The 26364-nt window shown below is 42.8% G+C and overlaps 1 protein-coding gene across 20 annotated transcripts in view; it reads right to left on the reverse strand.

The window, feature by feature from the left end:
• The window catches only part of FOXP1 (forkhead box P1), a 596348-nt gene that overhangs the window by 84511 nt on the left and 485473 nt on the right, over positions 1-26364 (reverse strand). For 15 of the 20 annotated variants that reach the window (XM_067755193.1, XM_067755190.1, XM_067755188.1 and 12 more), the window contains 3 exons: positions 11096-11233; positions 9950-10036; positions 4381-4534 (listed from right to left, as the gene is read on the reverse strand). In XM_067755193.1, coding sequence (XP_067611294.1) covers positions 4381-4534; positions 9950-10036; positions 11096-11233 — 379 coding nt within the window. Of the gene's footprint in view, positions 1-4380; positions 4535-9949; positions 10037-11095; positions 11234-21435; positions 21565-22317; positions 22435-23102; positions 23120-26364 lie in introns of those variants that run through there. The other 5 variants (XM_067755207.1, XM_067755205.1, XM_067755206.1 and 2 more) reach the window with 5 other exon arrangements.

The raw sequence follows: 26364 nt of genomic DNA on the forward strand, positions 1-26364 counted from the left end.
GGCGATGCCGCGTTAGAACTGGACGTCTGGATCACAGGTCATTGTTTCAATCAACTGGAACCCAGCTATCCTAGAAAGCCTGCCATTTTCTCACTATACAGCAGTAACCGAAACAGGCATGTTTCTGACCAAACCTAAGGTACTGAATTTAAAAAGAAGGCTGTGCGCATTACATTCATTTGAAACACATAATAAAAAATGCCAAGGTCTAAATTTAATTTATTTTTGTCATTTAGAATACAATGGATAGATAATCATCTCAACGTGATCAGCCAAACATCTTTACTTTGCTAAACTGTTAAAGATTTTAATTATGCTAGCATTGGAGAGCACTGGTCTAATGAGGCGATGGACTCCAGAGAATCCGAGTGGTTAAGAACTGTGAAATGAGTCTGATAGGATTTTTTTATATTCACCGCGGATCGTTTGCATATCAAAGAGGAGTAAATTATTGCACAGCAGACCAATAACCTTCCCCGCCTTTCTGAGAGGAGCGTTAACAAAAACAGTTGGTCTCTCCTAACGGTTCTCCACGAAAATGTTCAAACGCCCGAGTCTCTGCAATTAATAAATATTACAAAGGAGGCTTCAAATGATACATTAAGTGGTCAGATATTCTTCGAACGCATCCTCGACAGCCAAGTCGGGTTTCTTCTTCCTTCGTAAGAATCAAATGCCAATTATATTTTGATGGATTTTGTCCCAAATGAGCGTTTAGTTATTAGGCATATTCAATTATGACTTGTCCCCTGAAATTAAACCTCGGAGGCAAATTAAACAAAGGGAAAGGTCACCACACAATCCCGTGTCCGGTTCTGCCGCATCTGGGCTATTATTTTCCAACACCTTGCGAGGTGACATGTGGGGTGTGTCTGTAGCTAACAGGCCACCGCTGATGTCTGCACACCAACAATTACCTGCGAAGATGGCTGACCCTCCGACCACTATTTATTCAACTGAAACAATAGTGAATAGGCTTGTCTGTGGACGGCAGCACAGTGATATAAAGCCACACAAGTCAACACCCAGTTTTATTTTCTGGGGAGTAAATACGCATGAAAAGAACAAGCCACCTATTTCTCAACTCAGACTAATTGATTTCTGGGTCAGGTGCATGGGAGGTCGGAAGAAGGAAGAACACACCACGGTTTCTAAGAACTGTGTTAACACTTTCCCCTCGACAGAAGCAGAACTTTGAAGGTGTTTCAAGAGTAAGCTGTTTATCCAGCAAATAAAGACAAAGAGAAATGCCCCGTTACACTTGTTATGCCCACCGAGTACATTAATGCTACTCCCCTCTCCTTCTAGTCCAATAGGCTAGCAAATCAGTTCCCTCGCCCAGAAGGAGAAACGGTAAATAAAACGGGAACTCACTGACTGACAACGAGGCATCCTTCTGGGTCAAATTTCAATGTGATAATAACGGTGAAGAACATTGTCATCAGACTCACACAAAGGCAGTCAAATTGGTCTCCTCCATCAATGTTACACCTTGTTAGTGATGTTAAACTGTTAGTTCAATGAATACTATCTACCAAACGATGCTGTTATTTGACAGCCGAGATCTCATGATAGAATTGTGACAGATCAAAGGTAAGCTAGTCACTCATCAGACTACATGGACATCAAATGTCCAGAAAGCATGCATTTCTTCCCCAAAAAATGGTAGATAGGAATAACAGTACCAAGTTAAACAAATCCATTAACAGGTACATCAGCAGGCATGTAATTTTCTCCCAGCTATAGTTTACATTTTAAAGAATTAAAAAGTCAGAATGATACTAAAAGTCTATTTCTTTATGGGATTACAGGTGCTGAGGAAGATGAGATGATTAAGGACACCAAGGGAAAAACAGACACACGCTAATAATGTAAAACAGAGAGAAGGCCCTACAACAGCCCTAAAAACATCCAAAGAAAAGTCCTTCCGTTTCATAACCTAAAACCTCCGGGTGTGTGTGTGTTGGTGGGGGAAGAGGCTTCAAGATATTATTCTCTGTTTCTTCATATACTTTGATATTTACATGCATGTTTAAGGCAACTTAGCCAAGACCATACAGGTACGTAAAAGAACCATGATGATTATATCCTGAAGTGGGGCATTACCAGCATTTTTAACACATAAACCCTGTGCCTTGCTACATTTCTTTTTCCAGGACAACTGGCCCCTTCATTATAAAGGAAAATGCAGACACAGGTTTAAAAAATGTATGTTGCGGGGACAGTTGACAGATTACCGTTCACGGAACTCAATTTTACAACCCCAGGTATCACCGGTTCCAAGACAGAGCTGATCAACCTTTTTTTGTCCTTGTACCTCCAGAGCCAGGTGACCACGTTCAAGCAAGCAGAAAGTTGATTTAAACCTCATAATGACATCAGTTTTAAGCCATCATCTCTCTGATAAAAAAAAAAAAACCTGTGTTGTAGTCCAACATGACTGAATTCTCCAGTCACTTTGGGCGAGGGGTTAGAGGAGACAAAACCAACCTCCTGATTCCAAGAGAGATGGCAATGACGCTGGTGGTTCACTTCACTGGGAGAAATATCTATATTTGCGTTTATGCATCCCGGGCGCACACAAAGGCACCACCTTAGACTGTAAATATGCGTCGTCTTAATGTCACGGGGGCTAAGAGTTAGAGCAGACTGCTAAGCGTATCAATCAATGCCATGACTAGTAAATTACCAACCGGTGTCTCTGATATGTTACTGCAGAGATTACACTTCATGCATCACCACATTCATTTCTTTCACATTACACATGAGCTTGTCTTGTCACTGCCCAATTGCCCTCTTTTGGACAGCTTACTGATGTACTATAACAATGAACCTTAGTGCACAAACTTAATAGTACAGGAGCAGTGGGAAAAGAGGAGAGAGGTGGACGCCGAGTCCAGTGGGTGTGTCAGCCCAGCCGGTGATGTTGCCAACAATAAACCCAGAAGTGTAATTAATGCACGTTGTAACATTTCGCAAGCACAAAAATGCATTAGCCCGTGTGTGCTCCCCCACCCCCATCCCACCCGGCACTGCTCAGTTACCGAATCTTCTATTTTGACAGCAACGGAGATGCTGATTATATATGGCGCGGATGAGCAGTAATGGCAGAAGGGGGAGGGGAGGCAAGAGGGAAGTTAAAGGAGGAAAAAGCCCTGGTCTCAACACTAAAAACATAAACAAAACCCAAAGAACCCCAGGAGGGACAGAAGTTGGGTGTGGCTGACTCAGTTCGAGAATCAAGATTCCACGCACACAAGCCTCACCGGCTCCGCTTGACACCAAAAGTTACTGAACACGTGGCCACGCCTTCAGCACCATGAGGGGAGAAAGACGTTCCATATTCTGAACGTTTTCATAATGAAACTGGATCCAAGATACCAAAGGCTTTAGCTACCAGCCTTGAAGGCACATATACACATACATCCGAGTCTATCATGGGCCTTGAGGAGGTAAATGAAATCTACCACACCCCATACGGGATGGAGGAATTGTATTTCAAAACACGGCATGACTCTTCTTTCCTTCCTGCCTTTCCTTCTTGCTGGTTCTGAATAATCCATTTGTGTATCACATTACACACATGAAAGTTAGAGTTGCTTAAACCCAGAGGACGTCCTATAAACAGCCAGAGTACTCATTTCTTTCTGACGTCCAACACCCATTGGAAGAACACGTCAGTGGCTCTTCCAAAGAAATGTTTAAATCCATGAAATCTTGTTTCCTTTTCAAAGGGCTCCAGTTTTCGAAAGAGAGCTGGAGATGGACAGGCTGCCTGTTCTGACGGGTACAGAACCAACTGGCTCAAAAAACCAACAGTCAGGTGAATACAAAAAGAAAGAAAAGGGAGAACCCAACAGAAAACAACCTTGGCTTTTGTAACAGCAAGAGATGAATCATCACCGTTTACAGAAAAAGAAACCTGAGTTTCTCCTTAGATATTAAAAAGTGGCATTTCTAAAGCATTACTACGATTTAACACAGAGCAAGTTACAGGATGTACAACACATCTTAAAATGACTAACAGAAGCCTTCAAGAAAATGCATCTGTGATTCCAAACTGAAAACGCGAGAAGATCTGATTAAAATGCTCCCTCAGTCACAGCGGCACTGCCTTCTCTTACTCTAAGAACGTGCAGCATTCTGATCCTGTAAGCCTCCTGATCACCCTAGGTCCTCCTTTTGGCACCGACGAGCGCTCTGGCTCCTGGAAACGTCCATCACTGTTACCTGATCCGGCTTTGCCTCTGAGTGTGCATCGGCGTGTTTTAAACGGACAATCTCCTTCACGATGAGCTGGAAGAAGACGACCCCACCCCCTCCCCCGCCCCAGAGTCTCGAGAGAGAGCAGCGCCTTCTGTAACCATCATCGACGCTTACCTTGAGCAAGGGGTTGGAGGGGAAGGGCAGGCTGCCCCGGCTGGATTGTTAGAAGGCCTTGGCGCTGCAAAGACAGAAGGTGTTGCTGCTGTAGCTGCTGCATCTGTAAAAGTTGCTGCTGGAAAGCCAACTGCTGGGTAGCCACCTGCTGTTGCTGGAAGAAATCAGGAAGAAAAAAAAAAAAAAATGAGATGGCCACTGCTGGGGGAAGGTGAAACGTATGGACATTTCCAAACACACTGTCACCAGCCGGGACTGAGAGCGCTCACTAAAGTTTCGCGGAGGGCTCGGGGTCAAGGCTGCTTTCAAAGGGACAGAACACATCACCTCTGAGGAGAAGCGAGGGGCTGGGTGTGGGCCCTTTCTGCTGCCGGCTCCCATAGGAAAATAATGTGACAATCAAGGCAGCTTTTCCTATGGTTTGAAAGGCCTGAGTTCTTCTAGCCAAGATGTAGACTTCTAGACTCTGAAATTTCTAAGTAGACACAGGAGCAGCAGGCAGGCTATATATACCTACCACTCCGGGTCTGGAGGGATTTGAACCCTGAACCTCCGAGGTGTGAAGGGACAAGTTGCCTCCATCCCGCCTGCACGGGGAGAAGCTTTTAACTACTCTGTTTATCACTTCTGACATAAATAAATGAGAAAAAATCAGACCTTTGAAGAAGAAAAACTTCATCTAATATTGTTAATTAGCCATGACAAACGATGAAATAACATTGTAAATCTTTCATAGAAACAGCCACTAGATTTTAATTACACACATTCATAATTTAGCAAACAACATCGTACTCGGTTGTGAGTGTTTAATATGAAGGACACTTTAAGCTTCAGATGCCTTCGCTTGGCTTGAGTTTCAGAAACCCCGAGGTCTGCCTCCCCGCCCGCTTTGTTCTTGCAAAGAAGGGGCTTTGCGAAATGATAAATATCTTTCTGTTGATCGGACAATGACAGGAGGAAAACTTTTGTTGTGTAAAACATCAATACATCATTCCTGTGTTTAGCAGGTCTCGCTCCAGCCAAAAAAATTAATGTAGATTTCCTCAGTAATTATCTGAGTGATAGAAAGATAATACAGTGCAGTATTACAATAAATAGAAGGAAATTATCTAATATCCTTAATCTGCTAGGAATCAAATCGAGGTGGAGGTCTTAGCCACATTATGGCTAACAATTATGAAAGGGAAATTAACCCTTCTTTGGGAAGGGAGTTCTGGAGCCAGGAAAAAAAAAAAAAAGAAAGAAAAAGGTTCTTTAAGAAAAGAACAAGATACGTTCTCCTAATTCTGAGTATTATTCAAAACATCAGACACGTTCACAACCAAGAGGACAATACAACTCTTTCACAGAGCTTCTCATAACTACACTTTACAAACAACTGCATTCACTTAACCTAACACATGACCTTGATCTGATACATCCATAAAATGGTATATGTATCAAGACCTTCTGATGTGAAGTTCAAAGGAGGAGAAAAATGGTGGTTTCCTTTTGGGCTCCATGTAGTTTATTTTACAGTAAAAACCATCATTCTCATATTAGCAAGCAATTTCAGACTTACTACCATGCCACTGAGAAAGTTAATTGCGCTTCACTCCAAAAAACAAATTCTATACCACTGACAACAAAAATGTAAGTAAATTTAAATGAAAAGCCAGTGTTTTCATTTGAAGAACAGCATGCATAAAATGACCCAATTGTTTTCACCCCTTCCCAAGTTCTCACACATTAATGTAAGAGCCAATGATAGTTATATTCACGTCCAAATGATTTTTTCACTTCTTCAACAGATACTAATTCACGACGTTTAAAAAAACGGGTGAGGGAAGGAAGAGAAGAAAAATAACATTGATACAACAAAAGATCAGGGAGTTAGCTCTTGTTGAAGTAGAAAATCATGGGGCAGGGAGGGTGCTGGACTTTGGGGAGAGTGTTTCCCATCTTACTGTAAATGAAATGTTTAGAAATCGTGTATTTATATAAAATGACTGATGGCTGTTCTGTTGTCTCTGTGGCCATCCCTAGGAAAAGCTCATGAGAGCTGTCCGCGTTTGAAAAGTCAGGATATAAAAGTATACAAGGCCCATTGTCCAAAGAAAGAATTTAAAAGCAACACTGGTTGCCAAACTGTGCTCCCCACCCAGTTACCAAACACAGGATACGAGCTCGTTTGTTTACTTCTCACAATTGAATGCATACAAAAAAGGTCTCCGTGCAGTCCCCTGGACAGGTCAGTAGTCGGTGTTAAAATGCTAAAATGCCCTGATAAACCTTGCATTTCGAATCCCCTCCCTGGCGCTGCAGTCAAAGGTCTGTTTTCCTTTCTTCGCTCCTGCCTACTGCCTAACATAAACTGTCATAACTGCCCAGGACAAACGGCCCTTTTAAAACAATCAACTTAGCCTACCTCACCCACACAGGATGGGATCTTTTTTTGTGGCTCGACTTAAAATCAATTCTGCCTTCTCTTTTCCACACCCGTCCCGTCCAAGAGTCATGAGCCGTCACCTAAATCCCAGCTGTACTGGGGCTACAGAGCACCCACCTCCCAAGGAAGGTCTTAGGTCTAAACTCAACGTGGGGCCTGACTTTCTCAAGGAAACATCTCAAGGCAACTTTAGGGGAAAAAAAAAAAAAGAGACTAAAGTACGTTGCTCTGGCCCAGGATCAAGTGACTTACTGCAGAGGCGATCAAAAGAGGAGAAAGGGCGGGGCAGGGGGAGGGCTGCCGATTCAAAAATTATGAGCCACTAATGACTGGGGATTCAGTAAATTAATATACTTGTTCCATCTGTCAACATCCGAGTTCAGACCTTGTTAAAATCCTAACCACCAGTCCACATCATGAAATTGCTACCATGTGACTCTACTGCATGGCAGCACACAAGGCCCACCACCTGCATGGTAATTTCAGGAGGCTCCCCGCTTACCTTCGGGGAACAGGGCTCTCCTCATCATTGTTACAACAGGTCTCGGCCACAACCAGTGGCACTGTGAACACACCGCTAGAATCCAAGGAGACGTGCCCGCGCGTCTGGGTCTACCCACCCTTCAGGATGTGAAGGCAACGTCATCTCTGCCTTTCGAAAGGGATGGCAAAGGGTGACCACGACAAACGCAGTGTCCTGGAGATGCCGAATGCTACTACAGTGTAACCACCTTCCCCTGGGTTCAGATACAAAGTATTCCCCCTTCTCCCGGCAACTCCCTTCCCAAATTCTGACACCACCATCGCCTTTGAGCGCCCGAGATGTCCCCTTTCTGACAGCAGCAATTTGGGAGAGTTAACTTTTATCCTTCCTTCTGCTGTGGAACTTTCGGCTTCATATTTCTTTATGTGCCCTCTGAGCTCATCTGAACTTTCATGTTCTCCCAGCATGCAGACGTGCATTCCAAACTATGTCTAACAGACCAAATAAGAGGTTAATAAGAAGTGGCAACAGAAAGGAAAAACACAATCCCCGGTAACTGATAAGAATGACAGTGCGGCCCTTTTTTGTTTGTCTTCAAATATAGAGTTAAAGATCTTTAAAAAACTAAATTTTGATGCCTTTGAAAAGAAAGAAGCACAAAATAACAACAGGGGGTTATTGCCTGTGAGCCACAGGGGAGAAACTCCATAATTCTTATTCTCCCTTTTGAAGGCTGTTAGAAATCTGATTCAAAAAAGCAACAGCAGAAGGGGAAACCTCTTGAGGCTGTAACCATTTCCTGTGATCATGCATAATGTGCTTCAAAAGTGGGTTTTTACCAATTCTGTTGATCAATTGCACCTCCTTCATATCCCTTCTTTTTTCTGCTGTGTTTACATCTGATGTGACTCAGTGACGAGCACTGTCTGAGACTGTGAAACAGGCCTGTCATGTTGATTTATGGGCGCATCAAACCACAACTTGTCCAAACTGAAGCTCGCAGTTCATTAATTAGAGAGTTGTGACTTTGAAGTCAGCTTTCAGACTGTGGTTTTTAACATTTGGCTTAATTTATATGCTCTTGAATGTGGATCTCTAAGGAAAAAACTGAAATTCCCTTCTTGTCTTTGAACTTCTTTTGACCGCACAATAATCATTTCTTTGTCCAGAGTGATGCCTGCAATCCCAGAGTCATTAACGCGCATTGAACTGCCACTGATGAGTAAGCCCTACTGAATTAGAAAAACAGCCAGCAAAACAAAGCTGAGAGCCTTCTGCACAGTGATATCTCACAATTACATGCCTTCCCTCCCTGTGCCATTTCCATTTTAATTACTGTTAGTCCTTTAGATTTACATTTTAGACACTTTTTAATCTGTTCCCTTTTTTATTATAGCAGCACCCGGTAGCGCGCCACCGTACTTAAGGTTGTGTCAGCAGTTTCATTAAAACGCCTCCGCCCCTTCACCCCCAAACTGCCCCTACTCTGCAGGGGTTTCCACCCAGGCTGCTAAACAGGACTCCAGGATGAAAACTTGGCAGGGCACGGAAAATGTACCCAATTTGTGCAGAGGGAGGAGACGGCAAAGTGAGAACGGCTGGCTCGTTCCCAGGATGTAAAACGAGCGCTTCCCGGCACCTGAGCTCAGCATCCGGGCTCCTGCGAGGGACAGGGGTGGGGTGGGGTCACCTGATGGGACTCCCTGTAAACTAAAGCAAGTGGCTGCCTCCTCTGGGTCAGCACAGAAGCTGTTCAGCGGGATTCGGACCTGTTTATCAAACTCTGAATGGTCATTCCAAGGAGAACACTCAAATGGAAAGAATTTGAGTCCACCGTGAAAACACGAGGAGATAAGTGACAGCGGATAACTTTGGAATGGGCAGAAAGATGTCACGATAGTGCACACATGCCCAGAGATACTCCCCCATCTGACTGAGCCTCAGCTACATGGAACTGCGCAGAAGGTGGGACAGAAACCCTCCCCGGGAAGGCCTTCCCTTTTACGGAGTGAACACTGTCACCTAACTGGGTGGTGGGCACGTGTGATCACTACGGGCACTTACGAAGTACCGTGTATGCAGAAGCTATTGCGATACGCAAGTTCTTCTCGGGAAAACACAAACAGTCCAAGCCTGCCTTTAGCAGTTACGACCCGTGCAACTTGCAGGAAGAGGTTCAACAGAGATCGGGGTGTTTTGAATCTCGCTCTGACTTTCGGGGTAAGAGATTCTTCTTCCAAAGGCAAAGGCCATCACCACCTACTCAAGCTCTCTGAGCTGGAAGCGGGGGGGGAGGGGGGGGGAACCAAGTGTGCGACCAAGTATAATTTCCCTGAGTGCACCTCACCTCTCCCAGGTAGATCCTGGACCTCAGTGGTACCAGTTCGCAAAAGCAGCCCTAAAGTTTCTGCCACGATCCCTCTTCCCAGTGCCCACGTGAGGTACACCTGGGGTGGTGTTATAAAATACGTGGCAGCCGGCAAATGGAACCCAGAAAACTCTGAAAGAAAACAGGACAATAACTCTCGGTCTGAAGGCTGAGAACCGATAGAGTCGGCTCAGTTGTGCAATCATTTAAGAGATGAATGACAGTTTAATCGCCACGAGAGAGTCCTCTGGGATCTGCGGTTTGAAAGTAAAATATGTATTGTCGGTACCTCTTTAGGCTGTTTTCCAGCATGTTGTTGTAAAAGTTGAAGCTGCAACTGTTCCTGTTGTTTTTTATAAAACTCTTGAAGCTGCTGCTACAAAGGAAAGAGAGGACGGTAAGTAACAGAGGGTAGCGCCAAAGCCACTGTCCCTTTCGGCGCCATGTACGCGCTGCGGCTTGAAAAATGGCGCCCTTTTATCTGTAACGGCCTGACCTTTAGTCTGAAACCCGACAATAAATTTCAGCGCACGCTGACTCTTCTTGGCATTATTGTTTGAAAAGTAATCTCCAAAATGAACTGATGAGAAACATACCATTTTCTACACAAACTAATTAAAAGAAGGCAAGGGATGACCTTTGATTGTACAACAAAGCCAGAGCGCCCTTGCGGAGGGAGTCTGGTGCATCTCTACCGCAAATCGCGTACATGCTTGCTAAGTGATAGGCTCGGGCGGTGTTGGGGACCTGTGTTCAGTGTCTACGTCAACTGCGTGGGGAGCATCCTCTGCTGTCCTGTCCCCACGGCCTCACCCCAGCAGCTCCCATCCCTATGGTCCCGAGTCTCCTCTATTTGGTTCAGGTGTCCATCAAGTCCGACGATGAGGCCCCCACGGCGCAATGGCACCGGAAGTTCGCTTCAGCATCGGCAAACACGGAAGAGGTAAAATCAACTCTACACCTGACAATTAACCAACTCCAAGACGTTTCTTGATGTTTAAAAGAAAAATTCTGTAAGCTTCTGAGTGGAGATGGGGACTTCAAGAGCTGTCACATTTAAACCTGCTCCTGACGTGCTCCCTGTTTTGCTTTGATTCACACCATTTAGAAGCCTCTGGCTTTCCAAATAAAAGAGCGCAAAGCCCCCTAAGCCTAAAAGATCTTATTTCTACCAAGTCCAATTACAGCCTTAATCTCAGTCCATTGGGTACTCTCCAGGCCCAAACCCTCGTGGCTTTGGCAGGGTCCCTCTCTTTCAGAGATGCTAATGCAACTGATCACCCAGGGACCGATGCTGCGTCCTGCCCCACCCTCCCTGCTCTGCTTACGCTTCTTCGACGACGGGCAAAGGAGCTGCTCAGGTGAGGGGAATCCTGAGAGGAGGGACGGGCCCCAAGGGGCCACGGGATGCTGGGGAAGGAGGAAGGACCATTACCTGCTGAAGCATGAGGGCCTGCTGCTGCTGGAGGAGAACCTGGAGCTGCTGAGGGCTCAGCACTTGTTGCTGGAGGATCTGCTGCATTTGCTGGGGAGTGATAACTTGAGGTGTCATCATAGCCACTGACACGGGAACCTAGAACGTTAACGAAGGATAAATAGGAAGCCAGGAAATTGCACGCCCGCAGCACTCAGCCTTCCGGGTCCAGGGACTGACCGGCATCAGCCTGCTTCCAGGACTGGCCAATTTCCCAAGTGCAGGGCATCTATCCAGAGGGGATGCAGCCACAAACCCTATTTAATCTATCAGGCACATTGATTTTAAATAAAGAAAAATAAAAGAAAACCCTGTAGCCGCTGACAAGGGCTCCCGATGGTCTGGTAAACGAACAAGGAGTAAAGGCTTAATAAATGCTACCTGGAGTGAGGTTAGTATGATCTCAGTTTCTTAGTAAGAATGAGTCTTTGGTCATAGTGAGATGTAGCACGTTAACGCCAATGTGAATTTTGTTTTAGGGAAGAAGGCAAACAGGAACCAGTATTTTCCCGGCTGGAGCTAATACGATCCCCTTCCTCTGTGGACAGTGGTTTTAAGAACAATCAATGAACGCTGAGTCTTGTGGACAGCTGAACCTTGAATGCACCTTCCGAACTTCAGCACAGACCCTTCCTCTGATGCCTTTTAGCCTTCCTTATTCACCCAGCACACAGATGTCTCAATTCTTTCATATTATGTGCGATACCATTAAAAGCTGCTTTCCATGACATTTCAGTGACAAACAGCTACAGTGATGAACTTGATAGCATTTCATATTTGCAACTGTTAACACGTTTCTGCACGGGCATCTCTGCAAGGAACCTGCACGCTGTATCTGAAAGGATGATGTCTTGTTCAGATAAAACACTGACATTAAAATGACAGGCTGTCTTGGCCAAGGTTACACAAATTGTATTCAAGCGGATACCTAATGACAATGCTATGAATTCTGCAAGCTTTCTAGAATGTAATTTAGCTATTCAAAATAATCACTGCACTTGTGTTTAATTTGCAGACTACACGAGAACCATTTTGTCAGGCCCCGTAATACAAGAAGACTATTTCATGAAAAATTAACCCCCCCACACACACCAAATAAAAAGATAAGGAAAGGGGAAAAAAAAAAAAACAATGAAAGAAAAGACAAAACCTGTATGTCTTCTAACAGTAATATTTAACCACCTTACTTTTCTTTGGTTTCTAATCAAACATGTGACAGCAAGAAGCGAGAAGCAGTAAAGGATATACTTTGTTAAAAAGGATCTGCTGTCATCTCATGTATTACAATAAAAGGTAATAACATGTTTTGCACTTTGCCTGTGTGCCACTTAAAAAAAAAAAAAAAAACCCAGCAGACAATAGCTGATTAGAAGATAAAAGAATTTAAAAATCTTTCAGGGGAGCAGTAAGCAAAAGGGAGAAATGCAGTATTAATTTTATGTAACATAATGTCTTAATATGCAGTTTATCTTGACTTTTTCACATGATTTGTCCTGTCATTTGCATAGCGAGCTCTCATTCCTAATTTCACAGTCATTATGCACTGATGTCCCGATTTCTCAGCATCACTAATTTTGATGAACTAAAAAAGGTTCCTGAAGGTCAGATTCACGTACAGTGAACAGCCTCCACCGTTGTTGCGGGCATGTTTTGTGTGTGGGGATGTTTATGCACAAGTTTCACATTGTTTGGAAAACACTAGCTGGAACATTTGAAAATTTTCATTAACCCTAGTCTGGAAGGTCATCAATGAATTCTTCCTATTGCAGTGGCCTTTTAAGCATAGATGTAGACACACTGTAATTTTAAACAGATGGGCATGTCTGAATATTTTTATATGCAAACAGGGACAGATGTATATGAGTGGATAAATTATCCTTTTAAAAAGATACGTCGCAGCACAAAATATCACCAATGATTAGAACAGTGAACTTGCATTTAATCTAGGACAAACACCAAGAAGACATGATCAAAACATCTAACCACCTAGAAATTCATTCCAATTAGTCCACTCTGTCTTCATACAGCAGAAACTTTTTGAATTTTTCAATCTCTATTGGGTGCCAATCTCTATCTTTTGAGCTGCGAAAGCCAACGTATCACAATAGAAGTTTACTTTTCCTTGAGAGTTGCATCATCATACAGGGAGGTTTGATTAAGCAAACAAAAGAACCATGTTTAAGGTTTCTTTTTTCCCCTGCGTTTCTTGGATGATGTACAATATAAATATTCTTGAGCCAAATTTCTGATGGTGATGAACAGGAAAACAGACAGGAACAGGGTGGTGTTAAGATCTAAGCTGGTGATGAACGTGAAATTAACAGTGTTACAACAGAAACCATCATAGAAACAATCTCTTGCTCATAATGTTTAAAAGGACTATGGAGAGCCTATGCAAGAGAAGGGCACCAGAGAACTTCTGGGGGTGATGGAAATGCCATCTATCTTGGCTGGGGTGGTGGTCACAGAGGATGGATACAATTGCCAAAATTCTTCCGACTGTATACTTAAAACAAATGCATTTTATGTAGGTAAATTATGCTTCAATAAAACAGATCTGAAAAGTTTTAAAAAAGGACTTACATACACAGCTAATTTTTAAACCCTCATATACAGTCAACAGTTTAAATCTCCTTTTCCCAGAGTTATTTATTCAATTTTTGTTGTCATGTTACAGAACAGTAAAACGAACTTGAGTCTCCTCTCCTTTTTCCCTTTGGACATCTCGACGGAGGTGGTGACAAGTAATCAGATGCTTAAAGCAGCAGCAGGCACAGCCAAAGGAGGGAAAGGGGCGAGAAGCCTGAGTAATCCTCCAGCCCGGTGACCAGTCTCTGAATAATCAGAAGTGGGCTCTTAGATCCTGACGGCCTTAACTTTGCTTTTCCTCTCTGAAACCACATTTTCACACAAGTTCGCTCTGAGCTTCCAAAGTGGGCTCGAGCTTCATTTATAAACATAATAAAACCAAGATTTTCCCAAAGTTCCTCCTCCAACGTGTCAGGAAAATCAGTTAAGGAAAGCTTTCGCAAACGTAGCCAAATGAACCAGAAACCATTGTGGGGTGGGAAAAGGAAAAAAAAAAAAAAAAAAAAAAAAAAATCTGAGCACAGTGTGGGGCTTTAAATAGTTAAGAATTATAGCCTACATATCCACTGCCTTAGCTCTCGACGTCTAACTTTTTCATGTAGCTAGTCCCTCCTAATACTGGGAATCAAAGGGCAGGCGGTACCAGCGAGAGGCTATTATAGCCCACACTTTATTGCCCATTACTACTGAGGTCATTAGCGGCAAGAGTGATTGTACTGGTCTTAACCTATTGATCACTGTAACTACTATCATTTAATCCTGTGTTGAATGTCTGGAAAGCAGGTACAGGCACACAAGAGAGAGTGCTTCAGCATTGAGAAATATGGCCAAGGCTTCGAAATTACACTTTGATTCATAAAATCTAGCCAGTGGTTTAAATCAATAGTATTTCAAACAGTCATGTGAGTTTTTAACTACAGCACTCTAATATTTATGAGCCCCTCTTTCAGAGTATTCAGTCGAAACTAAACTCCCCCCCCAATTCCATGCACCTCCTTTACCCTCCTTTAGATAAAAACATTAATTTCTGAGGTTCTGTGTGGTACGGGGCTCATGCCTTAACTAGGAGTTCAAGCTAATGCTCGATTTCTTCCTCAAATGACAATTTAAATATAATGCAAAAAAAAAAAAAAAAAAAAAGACCTGTATCCCCGATACTGTAACTACCTTAACTGTTTGAGTATATAGAAATGAGTATGTTTTATGAGTTAACAATGAATCATAGAAGGCAATTTATGAAGAACGGGAATGATTCTGTCTAGCTGCCTTCAGGGATCAGAAATTCAAATTAAACTTCTGGCAGACATTTAAAGAATGCTAGCATACAAAACTGAATTTAAACACACACACACAGTTAACACTCTTTAGTTGAGTTTCAAGGGGAAGTCATGAATTAAAAAAAAAAAAATTGGTTGATACACTGCTGACTGATACCAACTGGGTGTGGCCCACCCCAGGTGCACACAAACCTGCGAACACGGCAGCCGGACAGCTGTGCTGGGGCCATTGGGACACGGCTGCTGGTGTGGGCCTGCTGCTACCTTCCTACCAGCCACTGGGGAGATGTCCTCTGCACCAATAAGTGCTGTGAAAAGCCCATCCAGTGCTGTGTAAATTCTGCCTGATACAGTTTTCTTTTACTTCCAAATGGCTTTATATCATCTGAACGCTAGAAGAGTATTAAAATAATATGGCTTATTTTTCTCCTCCATCCTCAACAGGGAGAGGTAGGTATGGGGAAGGGGAAGAAAATAATCTAAAAAGCAAACAAACAAATAAAAACACCCACAGAAACAATACTGATTTCTAATCTAGGACACAATTGGAGGAATTGGGTGGGAGGGGAGATGACACAATATAAATACTGAAAATAACATGTTATCCTTTCTTTTTCTTTCTCTTTAGTTTACACGCACGTTAACTCCAAGGAAGTGCTGCCAGGTATAAACACACATAGATTTTTGGACCTCAGCATTTCTCATAATTGCTATGTGTACAAATAATGCAAATGAGAAGATAAAAACATTTTAAATACTGCTGTATTTCCATTTCTCTGGATTAAGAATTTAGAAACTACTTTTCATCTCTGGTTATTCACCTCGTGGATGTCCCAAGAAACTTAAGTCCCTTCTAGACCTCGGGCTGCGTTTGAATGATAACTGACCAGGTAAGGCAGTGTCACTTGGTTCATCAAATAAGAGCAAAATGAATTAAATTAGAATGCTCCAGAACATCAAAACAAAACCAAAGAAAATGGCTACACACACACACACACACCTATGTCAAATTTGATATGATCACGTGGAAGCGAGCCTGTATAAAAGAAAATAAACAGCAAGCCCCCCCCCCGATGAAAGACAACAGTTTTCATAATTAATAACCGAATGGATACAACTGATACATCGGCAAACAAAAAAGTTAGGAAGCTTCTATCTGTTCCCCATGGTGTTTAGAAAGAAGAAGAAGAAACACACACACAGACACACAAAAACCCAAAAAGCCACAGATACCATGTAAAGTAGGAAAGAAAATACATTTCTGACATAATATTTCAGTCTTCAAAAAATAAAAAAAAAAAAGCATGCTATTCACGTGGAAAGTATAATTCTGTTCCATTATAGAATTGTTTTTTTGTATAACTCTTTTAGGCTTCGCTATTTTGCCACAATACTGTACAAAGCATTAAGGCAGGTAATGGTTATTATATTAATGCAAAATCATCTAAGTAGTCAGTCATTAGCATAACTGTTCTCTCAGTAACAATACAACCACCTATTAAAATTTTAGGGAAAAAAAAGACCTCTTTAAAATGCAATTAGCGTTTCATTTTTTATCATTTTGTTTATTACATTCTATCAAGAAAGGCTATCCTTCCTTCAGGAAGAATTGTATGGCCAAGACTTGCCTGCCAATCAGGAGTTATTTCAGGTTATCAAGCCTAATAAGCAATCCTGGCAACGCTCTCTGAGCTCTTCTTTTGTCTCTAAATTGTAAAAAGTGGCATAAATTCATATTTGTTTACAGCACAGGCATCTGTGGGACCTCCACTGCTCTCCTCTCACATTTCCCCCCACATAAGGTTACTCCACTAGGCGCCAGCGTAACTGTTTTAGCTCTAATATCAGCTTCATTTGCATAAAAATGTAAAGTTTACATAAATTAAAACACTTCTCCCATTAGTGACTGTTAAATACAGGAAACAGTGGAAGCTACACGTGAAAATAATCATCCAATAAGCCCTGATCTTTTCAACCTAGCAACTATTATTATTATTATTATTATTATCATCATCTAGAAAAATGCCCCCTCTTCCTTCCTCAGTCTCTCTCTCGGAGGAGGGATGGAAAAAACTTAGTGCACGTGGATCAAACCTGCTCTGACAGTTTATACGAACAACAACAACAAAAATCGTCTTTTAAGTACTGTAAAGAAGAGGAGGGGAGAATTATTCCAAGAAGGTACCTCAGAATAGACTCTACCCACAGATCTTTAGCTCTTGAAGAGAAAAAGAAGAGGCCTTGGCTGCATAAGCTCCCTTACATTGAAGCATTATTCAAAAATAGTGAAAGGGAAGGCAACTGTATCCATCCTCTTTGACACACACAGATGATTAGAATAAGGAAAGACGACTTGGAGATGCAGCTGGAGATCAACGGATATTGTTAAATGAAGAAAAGTTAAATGTTGATCTTTTGCCCATCGAACATTTTTCTAAGACTAAGAATTAAATGGACAGCTCTTCATGCTTTAACCAGCACAGAAAATATCACAGGGTGCTTAACTACGAAAAAATATACATCATATACATATAATTAATATATATACATATATATTTTACTATTTACTGAGATACAGGGGGGATTTTAGTTGGATTTAAACATGCAGGTAGGCCAAAATTAGATCATTCCAACATTTTTAAGGCCTGACTGAGGGTGCAATCACCCTTTCTTTCCCCTTTTTTTCAGAATTATAACTTCTGTTTCTCAAATTATGTAGTTTCTCCTGCCTATTTCCAACACCTTTACCTTATCTATCACAGTTAAGCTAAGGGGTGCAAATTAGATTCTAATGGGAAAGCATCAGTTGCTTCTTTGACAATCTCACCATTCACTGATTTCTTTCTAATGGAGACAAAGCCCAACCCAAAGCTCCCTATGTGATAAAGGCCAAAACATGTTCCAAAATGCCTAGTAAAATCAAGGCTAATGGGAAAGCCATGAAGACCCACACGCATGAAGTGGTGTGACAATTAGAGTAATTGTACAAAAAGCCATCTTCAGGACAAAGTAAAAGAAATTAAGCTGCCACAACAGTAACAGGTTAGATGAAAAAAATCAAAATTTAATGTATTCTCCCCTGTGTCATCTTGTTTTGTCAAGACATCAAATAGAATTGGGAAGTACAAAATAACAAGCCCTTGAGAAATCACAGAAGCCGACCTTTTTGATGTTGTTGATTTACCTTGTTCTCAGTTATTTGAACAATGATGTTTCAGATTTAAGGGCCTGATAAAGCTTAAAAATTAAAACATGATACTAAGGTATCCCAAAAAAGTGCACCCCCACATTTAGCCAGCAACTTCATTGATTCGTTGCTTTCAACCGGATTTGAAAAGGAGGCACAGTGCATGTATTCAATATTTATTTCTCTCATTCTAAATTAATTTCTCTTCAAACAGCTGTCAGGTAGGAAGAAAGACTCAGAGATTATTCCAACAGTCCTCAAGTAGAGGCCCAGTTCAGGTCTCTCCAGATAGTTCAAGTTCCCAGCATCTGTAGAAGACTGCTTAGCTAAGAGGTAGCTGAGTTTTCTCTTTTTAAAAAAGAGTAAATAAAACTGAATTTAGAATGCCATTTTTGAGGAGGGGGAAAAAAAAAAAAGTACTGCACACTTTGAAATGACTGAAACCAATGTCCAGAAATCTCATGCTATTGCCAAGAACAGAAATCTTTCATCAAAACCAAACCAAATTCATGTCTGTCCCCAAACCCAGCCATGCAGGTATACACGAAGCTATAGTCCTTCTCTGCCCCCGGAGAGCTACAGCTTATCAGCAACATAACTCCTAGTCTTATACGAAATCTTACGTACAAAGATATATAAAATCAATATATCACAGGATAGCTTTCTCAATTTTTATGTGTAGATGGCTGCTTCTACTAGAGCATACATATGAACCAAAAAATGGAGCAGTAAAAAAACACATCTGTTTAAAAGACACTGAAAGTAAATAACCTAGTATTTACAAGCACTAGTAGAATTTGTAAGATCTGGACTAGTTAATAACTATTAAATGACTGTAACTCCTTGTCATCAAATTCATATGCATTTTAACACATAACACACACACCAGACACTATGTATTTATTTACTCCAACCTTCTCTGGTCAACTGTTGCTGCCTCATCCCTCGCTAATAAATCACAAAGAACTACCTGCAGTGGACTCGCATTATTCTATTTGCCAAACTCCTAAGAGGATAGTTTTAAGTTTCCCCTTAGTGGTGTTCATCTACAACTAAGCCACAGAGTAAAATAAATTTCTTCAATCTCCTTTTTTTGGCCAAATTTTATTCACATTTTAGTTCAAGCTAAGAAGCTCGTCACACTACCGTCTCCTGATTGCCTCAGTAAAACCCTGTAACACCAGCACACGTCTGCCACCTTACTCAGCTGAGATAAATCTGAAATTACATTGCTTTTAATTAATCTGGATTTTAATTTCACTGTGTCTTGCAATTGTGTGGAGGTTGGCTGAAAAGTTTGCAGAACTGGTCAGCGTCATGAAAGAGTTTATCTTTCAAGTGACAGCTCCTGTCAACTTGCAAATACAAGGCAGTGATGGTGAGGGTTTTGTTTTTACAGTACATTTGACTGTAAACAAACAAACAAACAAAATTCAGGCCAACCACTCCTATCACAAGCTTTCCGATGATTTATGGTTTACCAACTGAGCAAGGTTACGCAACACTGCATGCCTTTAGATGCATTACTTCAGCTAGTTGAGATTTAATTAAGATCACAGCCTCTAAAATCCCTGTCAAATGAAAATTCAGAGAAGACAATACACTATATAGCCGCTTGCAGAATGTTTCCATTCCGTCCTCTGGAAAAATATGAGTTAATCCGCGTTTCTATGGCTGCAGACAAAAGTTCACTAATTTTGTTTTCTTTTGACACTTAGGTTGTTTTCTATTGTATGTCATGAGATCATTCCCTTCCAGGGAGGGAAGAAAAAAATCGAGAGTGAAACACGTTGCAGAAACTGCCCTTGACATTATTATCCGACATTAGCATAGCTTAGCTATGATGTCATCACATCTTCATATAATCAGCCCATGCTTAGGAGAGTTTCATTTAATGAAATATGTTTATTTAAAAACACAACACAAATGGGAAGCCTACCTTTCTTGAATTACTCAGATTAAAGAATTGACATGTTACACTCCTCATTTCCTTAACTGACCAACTTGTTAACAAATGAGCTGCACATATGGGTAGAAAAGAAAGTTCTGGAGGCAAATAAGAGAGCATAAAGCCCATTACTTTCATACCATAAGCAATCCCTAGGGTAAAATATATATATATATATATAGTTAATAGATTTCTTCTTACAGATTGCTCTCTCTTCTTTTAAAGAAAAAATTTATGATCATGTGGTCCTTTACCTAGTCCAACGTATTTTTATTTGCATCAGCTTAGTATCTGGTTGCTTATCTCATGCCTTAGAAATGACAGGTGCTCACAGTCTTACTCCTGACAGGCCACTACACAAATAGCTGTCTTGCCTGAAAGGGCTAATGCAGTACTAATGAACAATAAATCAACTTTGATTATCAAGTGTCAGCCCAATCCGTTTTCAGTTCAGCTCTATCACATCCTAGAGTAAGTCAGCCAGTGTCTCTGGGTAGGCAGTCTGTATTTTGGTTTCATTTTTACACACTTTCCACTGAAATGTGTCAGGCAGCTACAAAGAATCACGTAAATAGAAGTAGACCTTTTTTCAATGTAAGCGAAGGGCATCAATTAGGAGAATGTGCTTCAGTCTTCATTCGGTTTACTTAGTGACGGGTCTTAATATTCGAGAAAGCTTTGTATTCTTTTAAACAACAATAACAGCAACAGATCCTAAACTAGAATCTTAATGTGATCCTGTTTAAGGTTTTTGACAATGACATGCTAGCTTGAACACTTTACCACATAAACCAGCTCTGACCGAGCATTCCTCTTGGAAAATCTATTACAAACAAATGGAAAAAAAAAAAGGCATTAAAAAGGCCGCCTCTAAAATGAAAACCTCACTCGATTTGAAGTTAAAAAAAAATGGCTTCTTTAACACTGACTTCCTAATAAAATAAATGCAACTTATTTTTTTCTTAAGCAGATTAGTCACTGATAGTATGAGTCACATTTCCTGTTATTAGGCTTAATTTTTCCCCCAAACGTGTCACTTTCAGAGTGTTGGAATCTATGGAAATTAGGTGATTTGCATTTTTAAATTGGCTTGATTAGAACATTTGGTCTGTGTGGACAAGAGTATAAAATTATTAGATATTTTGCTCCGAACCGGCAGGCCCTGAAGGAGTTAATCCCAAAGAGGAAAGAGTCTATATGTACTTTGCTCTAAAACTTTACCACCCACTTCCTAAAGGTCCCCTCCTTCCCATCACGACACTTGGGCGGGGGGAACCAAGAAAGTCTCGTTTCCACTGACCGTCTTTCAGGCAGTTCTGACAGTTGAGGTAGCTACAGTCAAAGCCGGTTCGGATGGGAGCACCCCCTGACAATTCCTCAGTCTGCTGCGCGTCCTAACCCAAAGCCCACTCACTACTTAATTAACCAGCAAAGTAATACAACACAGCTGAGACGTCCAAACCTTCCTGAGTGTCCCTCCGCCAGCCTGCCCTTTTCTGTGTGCGGCTTTATTCGTCCCCCCCCCCCCCCCCCCCGTGACTGTGTGTGAACTCCTTGAATTTGAACAGCTAAGCTGAAAATAGCCTAGACAGATATAGAAACAAACTATCAGCAGCAAAGAAACATCCACACGGGTTACACTGAGATGGAAGGCTCCTTGTATATGTCACACGCTCTGAAAGTGACATAAATCACACCCCAGAAACGTCCCCCGAATGGAGTGATGGCGAGGGCTTTACCAAAGTGGCTGCCTGAAGGCCAGAACGGCAGAAAACCAGTAGCAAACGAAAAAAAAAAAAAAAAAAAAGAGCGAGCGAGCGAGAGCGCGAGAGCAAAACACAAGCAGGACTTCCTTCAACTCTCAACTACACCCCACCCATGAACATTTTAAAAAAGGAGAGCAAGAGAGAAACGGGGGGGGGGGAATCTCTCTCTTCCAGGACCCACAGGCCTGGAGCTGCTTCTTCCCACCCCTCCACTCCCTCCCCCCGCCTCCACTTCCAGAGCGCAACTCCCACCCAAGTTGATAAACAGCGATGGTTATTATTATTTTTTTTTTCCAAAAGACTCAACTTAGAAACCCTCGGGCGCTCCTGCCTTCCCCAGCGAGGCCCCAGGAAGCTGGCACCGCGGAGCCCGGGGAAGGAGAGCAGAACGGCAAAGATCAATCACAGGGACCAACCTGACACTCTCCATGTAGCCGCCAGGCGCGCGGAGCCGGCTCAGGGCGCCCGCGCGGGCCGGGCGTGGGGTCCGGCGGCCTCGGCGTGCAGGCGGACTGCACGCGCGCAGGGGCGCTCCGGCTCGCGGGCTGACAAGACGCGCCGCGCCGCGCCCACCCGCCCCGCCCTGCTCCACCAATCACAACCCGCCTCTAAACACCCCGCGCCGCGCCGCGCCCCACACAATGGGCTCCGCGGCCCGCGGCCCGCGCCCCCCGGCCCCCCTTCGCGCGGCAGGTGAAATCACGCTCTGCTGAAACCCGGCTTTTGTTTCGGGAGCAACTCCGCTTAATTGCTGTTAACCCTTTGACCCGCCTCCGGCTGACGTCTGGGAAGCCGGGCGCGGCGCGCATCTCTCCCTCCGGCCGGGGCTGCCGGGTCGGGGCTTTTTGGTGGGGTGGCTGTGTTTGTTTCCTCTTGGAAACTGACAAAGAGTTGTCCCGGCCTTTCAGAGCAACCCGAGCGGCAACGCACGGGAACCGGCGCGTCCGGCGCACACCCCGACTGCTCGGAGCAACTGTTTAGAATCGGAAGGGGATGCGGGGCTCAAAGGCAGCGCAGGAGAACTTCCTCGAAAACGGCCTTTGCGGGAGAACTTTCGCTTCACGTCCCTGGTTTAACCCAGCCTTGGCCTCTTTTATTTCCCCCCTTTTCTTTCCAAGAGCCGGGTTCGCCGGAGTGTGCTTGTGCGCACAGAGGAAAACGAACCCGACACGGGGGTTGAAATAAATAACAACCAACGTACCTCGTTGCTGAACCAAGCTCCTTGCCCTCTAGAACGACAGCTGCTGAAGCAAGCATCTGCCACTCTTTCGCTAAGAAATAATTCTCTAAATTCCGTTCTTATTTATACAACAACATCAACACAGGCTACTCTCCATGAGCACTTGAAGATGACCTCTATTAGTCACTGCTCCTTAATGCTGTTTAAAGCTGAGTACAGTGTGAGGAAAAAAAAAAAAAGTCACCAATAGTGTAAACTTGGTGGGCTCAACTGGCCCGATTTCGGTGCCAGGTTAATTTAGTCATTTTCGGCAGCTCTAGAATCACTTCTCTAATTTACCCTTGTTCAATTTAGGGGAAAACTTTTTGGCCTATACTTACAAAACAAACAAACAAAACTCTAACTTTTAAATTATTTTTCTTAAAAATATTCGAGGAAAGGTAGTCGTGACCTTAATGATTACGTATTTTCCCTCAATTAAAAAAAAAAAAAGGCCACAAATCCTACTCCACTAATTTCACTTTTACTTGAAAGTATTTTTCCATTTGAGGTGTTAACGCAGGTTACTACAAACCAGAAAGCATATTGATAGTATTTCCGATCAAGCAAATGCCTGAATTTCAATCAGGTCAGCTCGGGAGCAGACAATTCCCCCATTAATCCGCCAGCAAAAGAGACAAAAGCGCCAGTTGACTGTCAACTTATGATCAGATGTTAAATGGGTGCAGCACTGATCGAGCTCCACCCTAAAGTGTTTTTGTGTCAGAAAACAAATTTATTAATGGAAGTTTTTCAGGTCACAAAAATGTGACCCCACCCTCTCATGAATATTCAACAGAGAACCAAGGCATTCTTTTTTGGGGAGAGGGGCCTTAAATCTGCCAGTGTACCATGAATCAGTAGAGTTCTGACTCTTAAAGAGACAAGGCCCTCCTTCCGTAGGGGCTGGCAGGGCCCCAAAGACAGGAAATAAAAATATAGGAAGTTCTCTCCAACCAAGGCACAGGGAGAGAGGAGAAATGTTCATTTCAAAAATCCACATTTTTTTCAAAGGTATTAAAATTCATTAGAAATTTAACGTCTGTGAACAACATCAGGGTGCCCTTTAAAGAAGCAATTCTTTTTTTTTTTTTTTAAAGACCATTTCTTTCAGAGGCATCCATAAAACTCAAGCATGCTTTTACAAGTTGGCCCACCTCCTTTGCAGGTCTCCGTTTGTAAGCGAATTGTCTCTGGGAGCATCCAAACAAGCAAACAACAAACATTACAGAAGCTTGTGACCCAGCTGTGGAGTCCAGCCTCACACAAAATAATTAGAGAGTGATGCAATGCGGTGCTTACACAAATACTAAATTGCATGGTGGTGGCGTTAAGCACCATGAGACCACAGAGCAGGGGGAGATGAGTGGATCAGGAGAGGTCTGGGAAGGCCCCTTGGGGAGGTGGTGTTTCCAGGACTGATGGTTTGGATGAGGGGGGAGGTGACAAAGTAGCTTAGCAAAAGCAGAGGCCACCTGGAGCCCTTCCCACCCTCTCTCCAAACATGACATGGTGACTCAGAGGCTACTTCTAGGCAAGGAAATGTACCATCAGAGATAAACCTGGATAAGTTTTATAGGCCCAGGCCATTTTGGTTAACGCTCCCCATGCATTTCGGTTATTTGGCCCAGGCTCAGTCCCTAGCCAGGGAACCAGATCCTACAGGCCGCAACTAAGAGTTCGCATGCCGCGACGAAGATCCCGCGTGCCTCGACTAAGACCTGGCGCAGACAAATAAATATTTTGAAAACAAAAAACTTAAAAAAAAAAAAAAGATCTCTTTCCATGTGGTCCCTGTCTACCTGCCCTGTGTCTGGGATGCAGTGAGAACTGGAACTTTCAATGGCTGGAATCCAATATAAATGTTACAAGGTACAGTGATTTAGAAGACTAGTCAATGCCATTTGTTCTATGAGTGCCAGGTCATTTTGGAAAGCCTGGGTCAGAAAGGCCAAAAAATAAATAAAATAAAAATAAAAGCAGCAGCATTTGGACATTGGGATTGCGGGAGCTTTAGAAAAATCTGGATTGAGGGGCAGGCTTATTTAGAATGGGTTACTCAGCCACAGGGGTTCATTTAGTTGTCACAATGTGAACAGAAATTGCAATCCCCATTTTACAGAGGAGGGAGCTGAAGTTCAGAAAGGCAAAGTGATTTTTTTTTTTTCTTTTCCCTGTCTAAGAATCAAACACACACCCAGCTCCACGGGCCACAAGGGGAAGCAAGACACTGAATAGTTCCAGAAAAAGAGAGGCCATGATAATATAAAATGAATACCTGGGGGGGGGGGGGGAAGGGCTAATGTTGAAGGAAGAGTGAAGGAAATGCTAAATACCCTACTGAAAAATATTTTTGATGCCCACATCCTAACACCCACAACAGATACAGCCCTTGTTCAAACACCACATATTAAGAAACCTGTCAGTTGCTAAATGAGTCCATTGTGCAGCTGGCTGTGTACTTAAGAACAGATTACTATGATCCCACACCAAACTCTAACCACCAAATAACACACCTGGGACTCAAATCATGTATTTTATTTGGTTCTGCTGAGCCCTAGCCTTGAACGCAGAAGAAAGTGAAAGGTTTTACTGCCCATTCAGAGCTGAGAATGTAGATAAGATGTATTCAACGCAGAGTCAGAAGGAGCATCTTGTCGGGACGTTATTCCCACACTTTGATGGATGGCACGGCCAAGGAGGAGACACCAGCCACGGTGCTGGGCCCACGTGGTCCTCGGCTCCAGCCGGAGCTGCTTGGCAATCACCAGAAAAAGGACATGTAAATGGGCACTGGCTCACATATTTCTAAGCAACACTGAGAGCGAGACACCTCCCCAGATAAAGTCAGTTATCTCTACCAAGGGATGAACAGTTTGATGGGTTGAAAAAAATCAACTTGCTTTCTGAGGGTCAAAATCTTTTTCTTGTTTTCTTTTCTTTTTTTTTTTTTGGCCGTGCTGTGCGGCCTGCAGGATCTTAGTTCCCCGACCAGGGATTGGACGTGTGCCCCCTGCGGTGGAAGCGTGGAGTCCTGACCACTGGACCGCCAGGGAATCTCAAGGGGCCAAAATCTTAATTCAATTCCCCATCTTCTTCTAAACAGCCCTTCCTTGAACACTGATTTCCTTTCTTTTTAACCATTCGTTTCGTGGAGTACCCAGAACATATTCTGAAACGACAACTTAAAGAGATTCAACCAACTGACCCTGTTGCTAGAGGAGAACACACTGAAAGAGCAGGA

Source organism: Pseudorca crassidens, chromosome 10 (assembly GCF_039906515.1).
Source record: "Pseudorca crassidens isolate mPseCra1 chromosome 10, mPseCra1.hap1, whole genome shotgun sequence".
NCBI classification, from domain to species: domain Eukaryota; kingdom Metazoa; phylum Chordata; class Mammalia; order Artiodactyla; family Delphinidae; genus Pseudorca; species Pseudorca crassidens.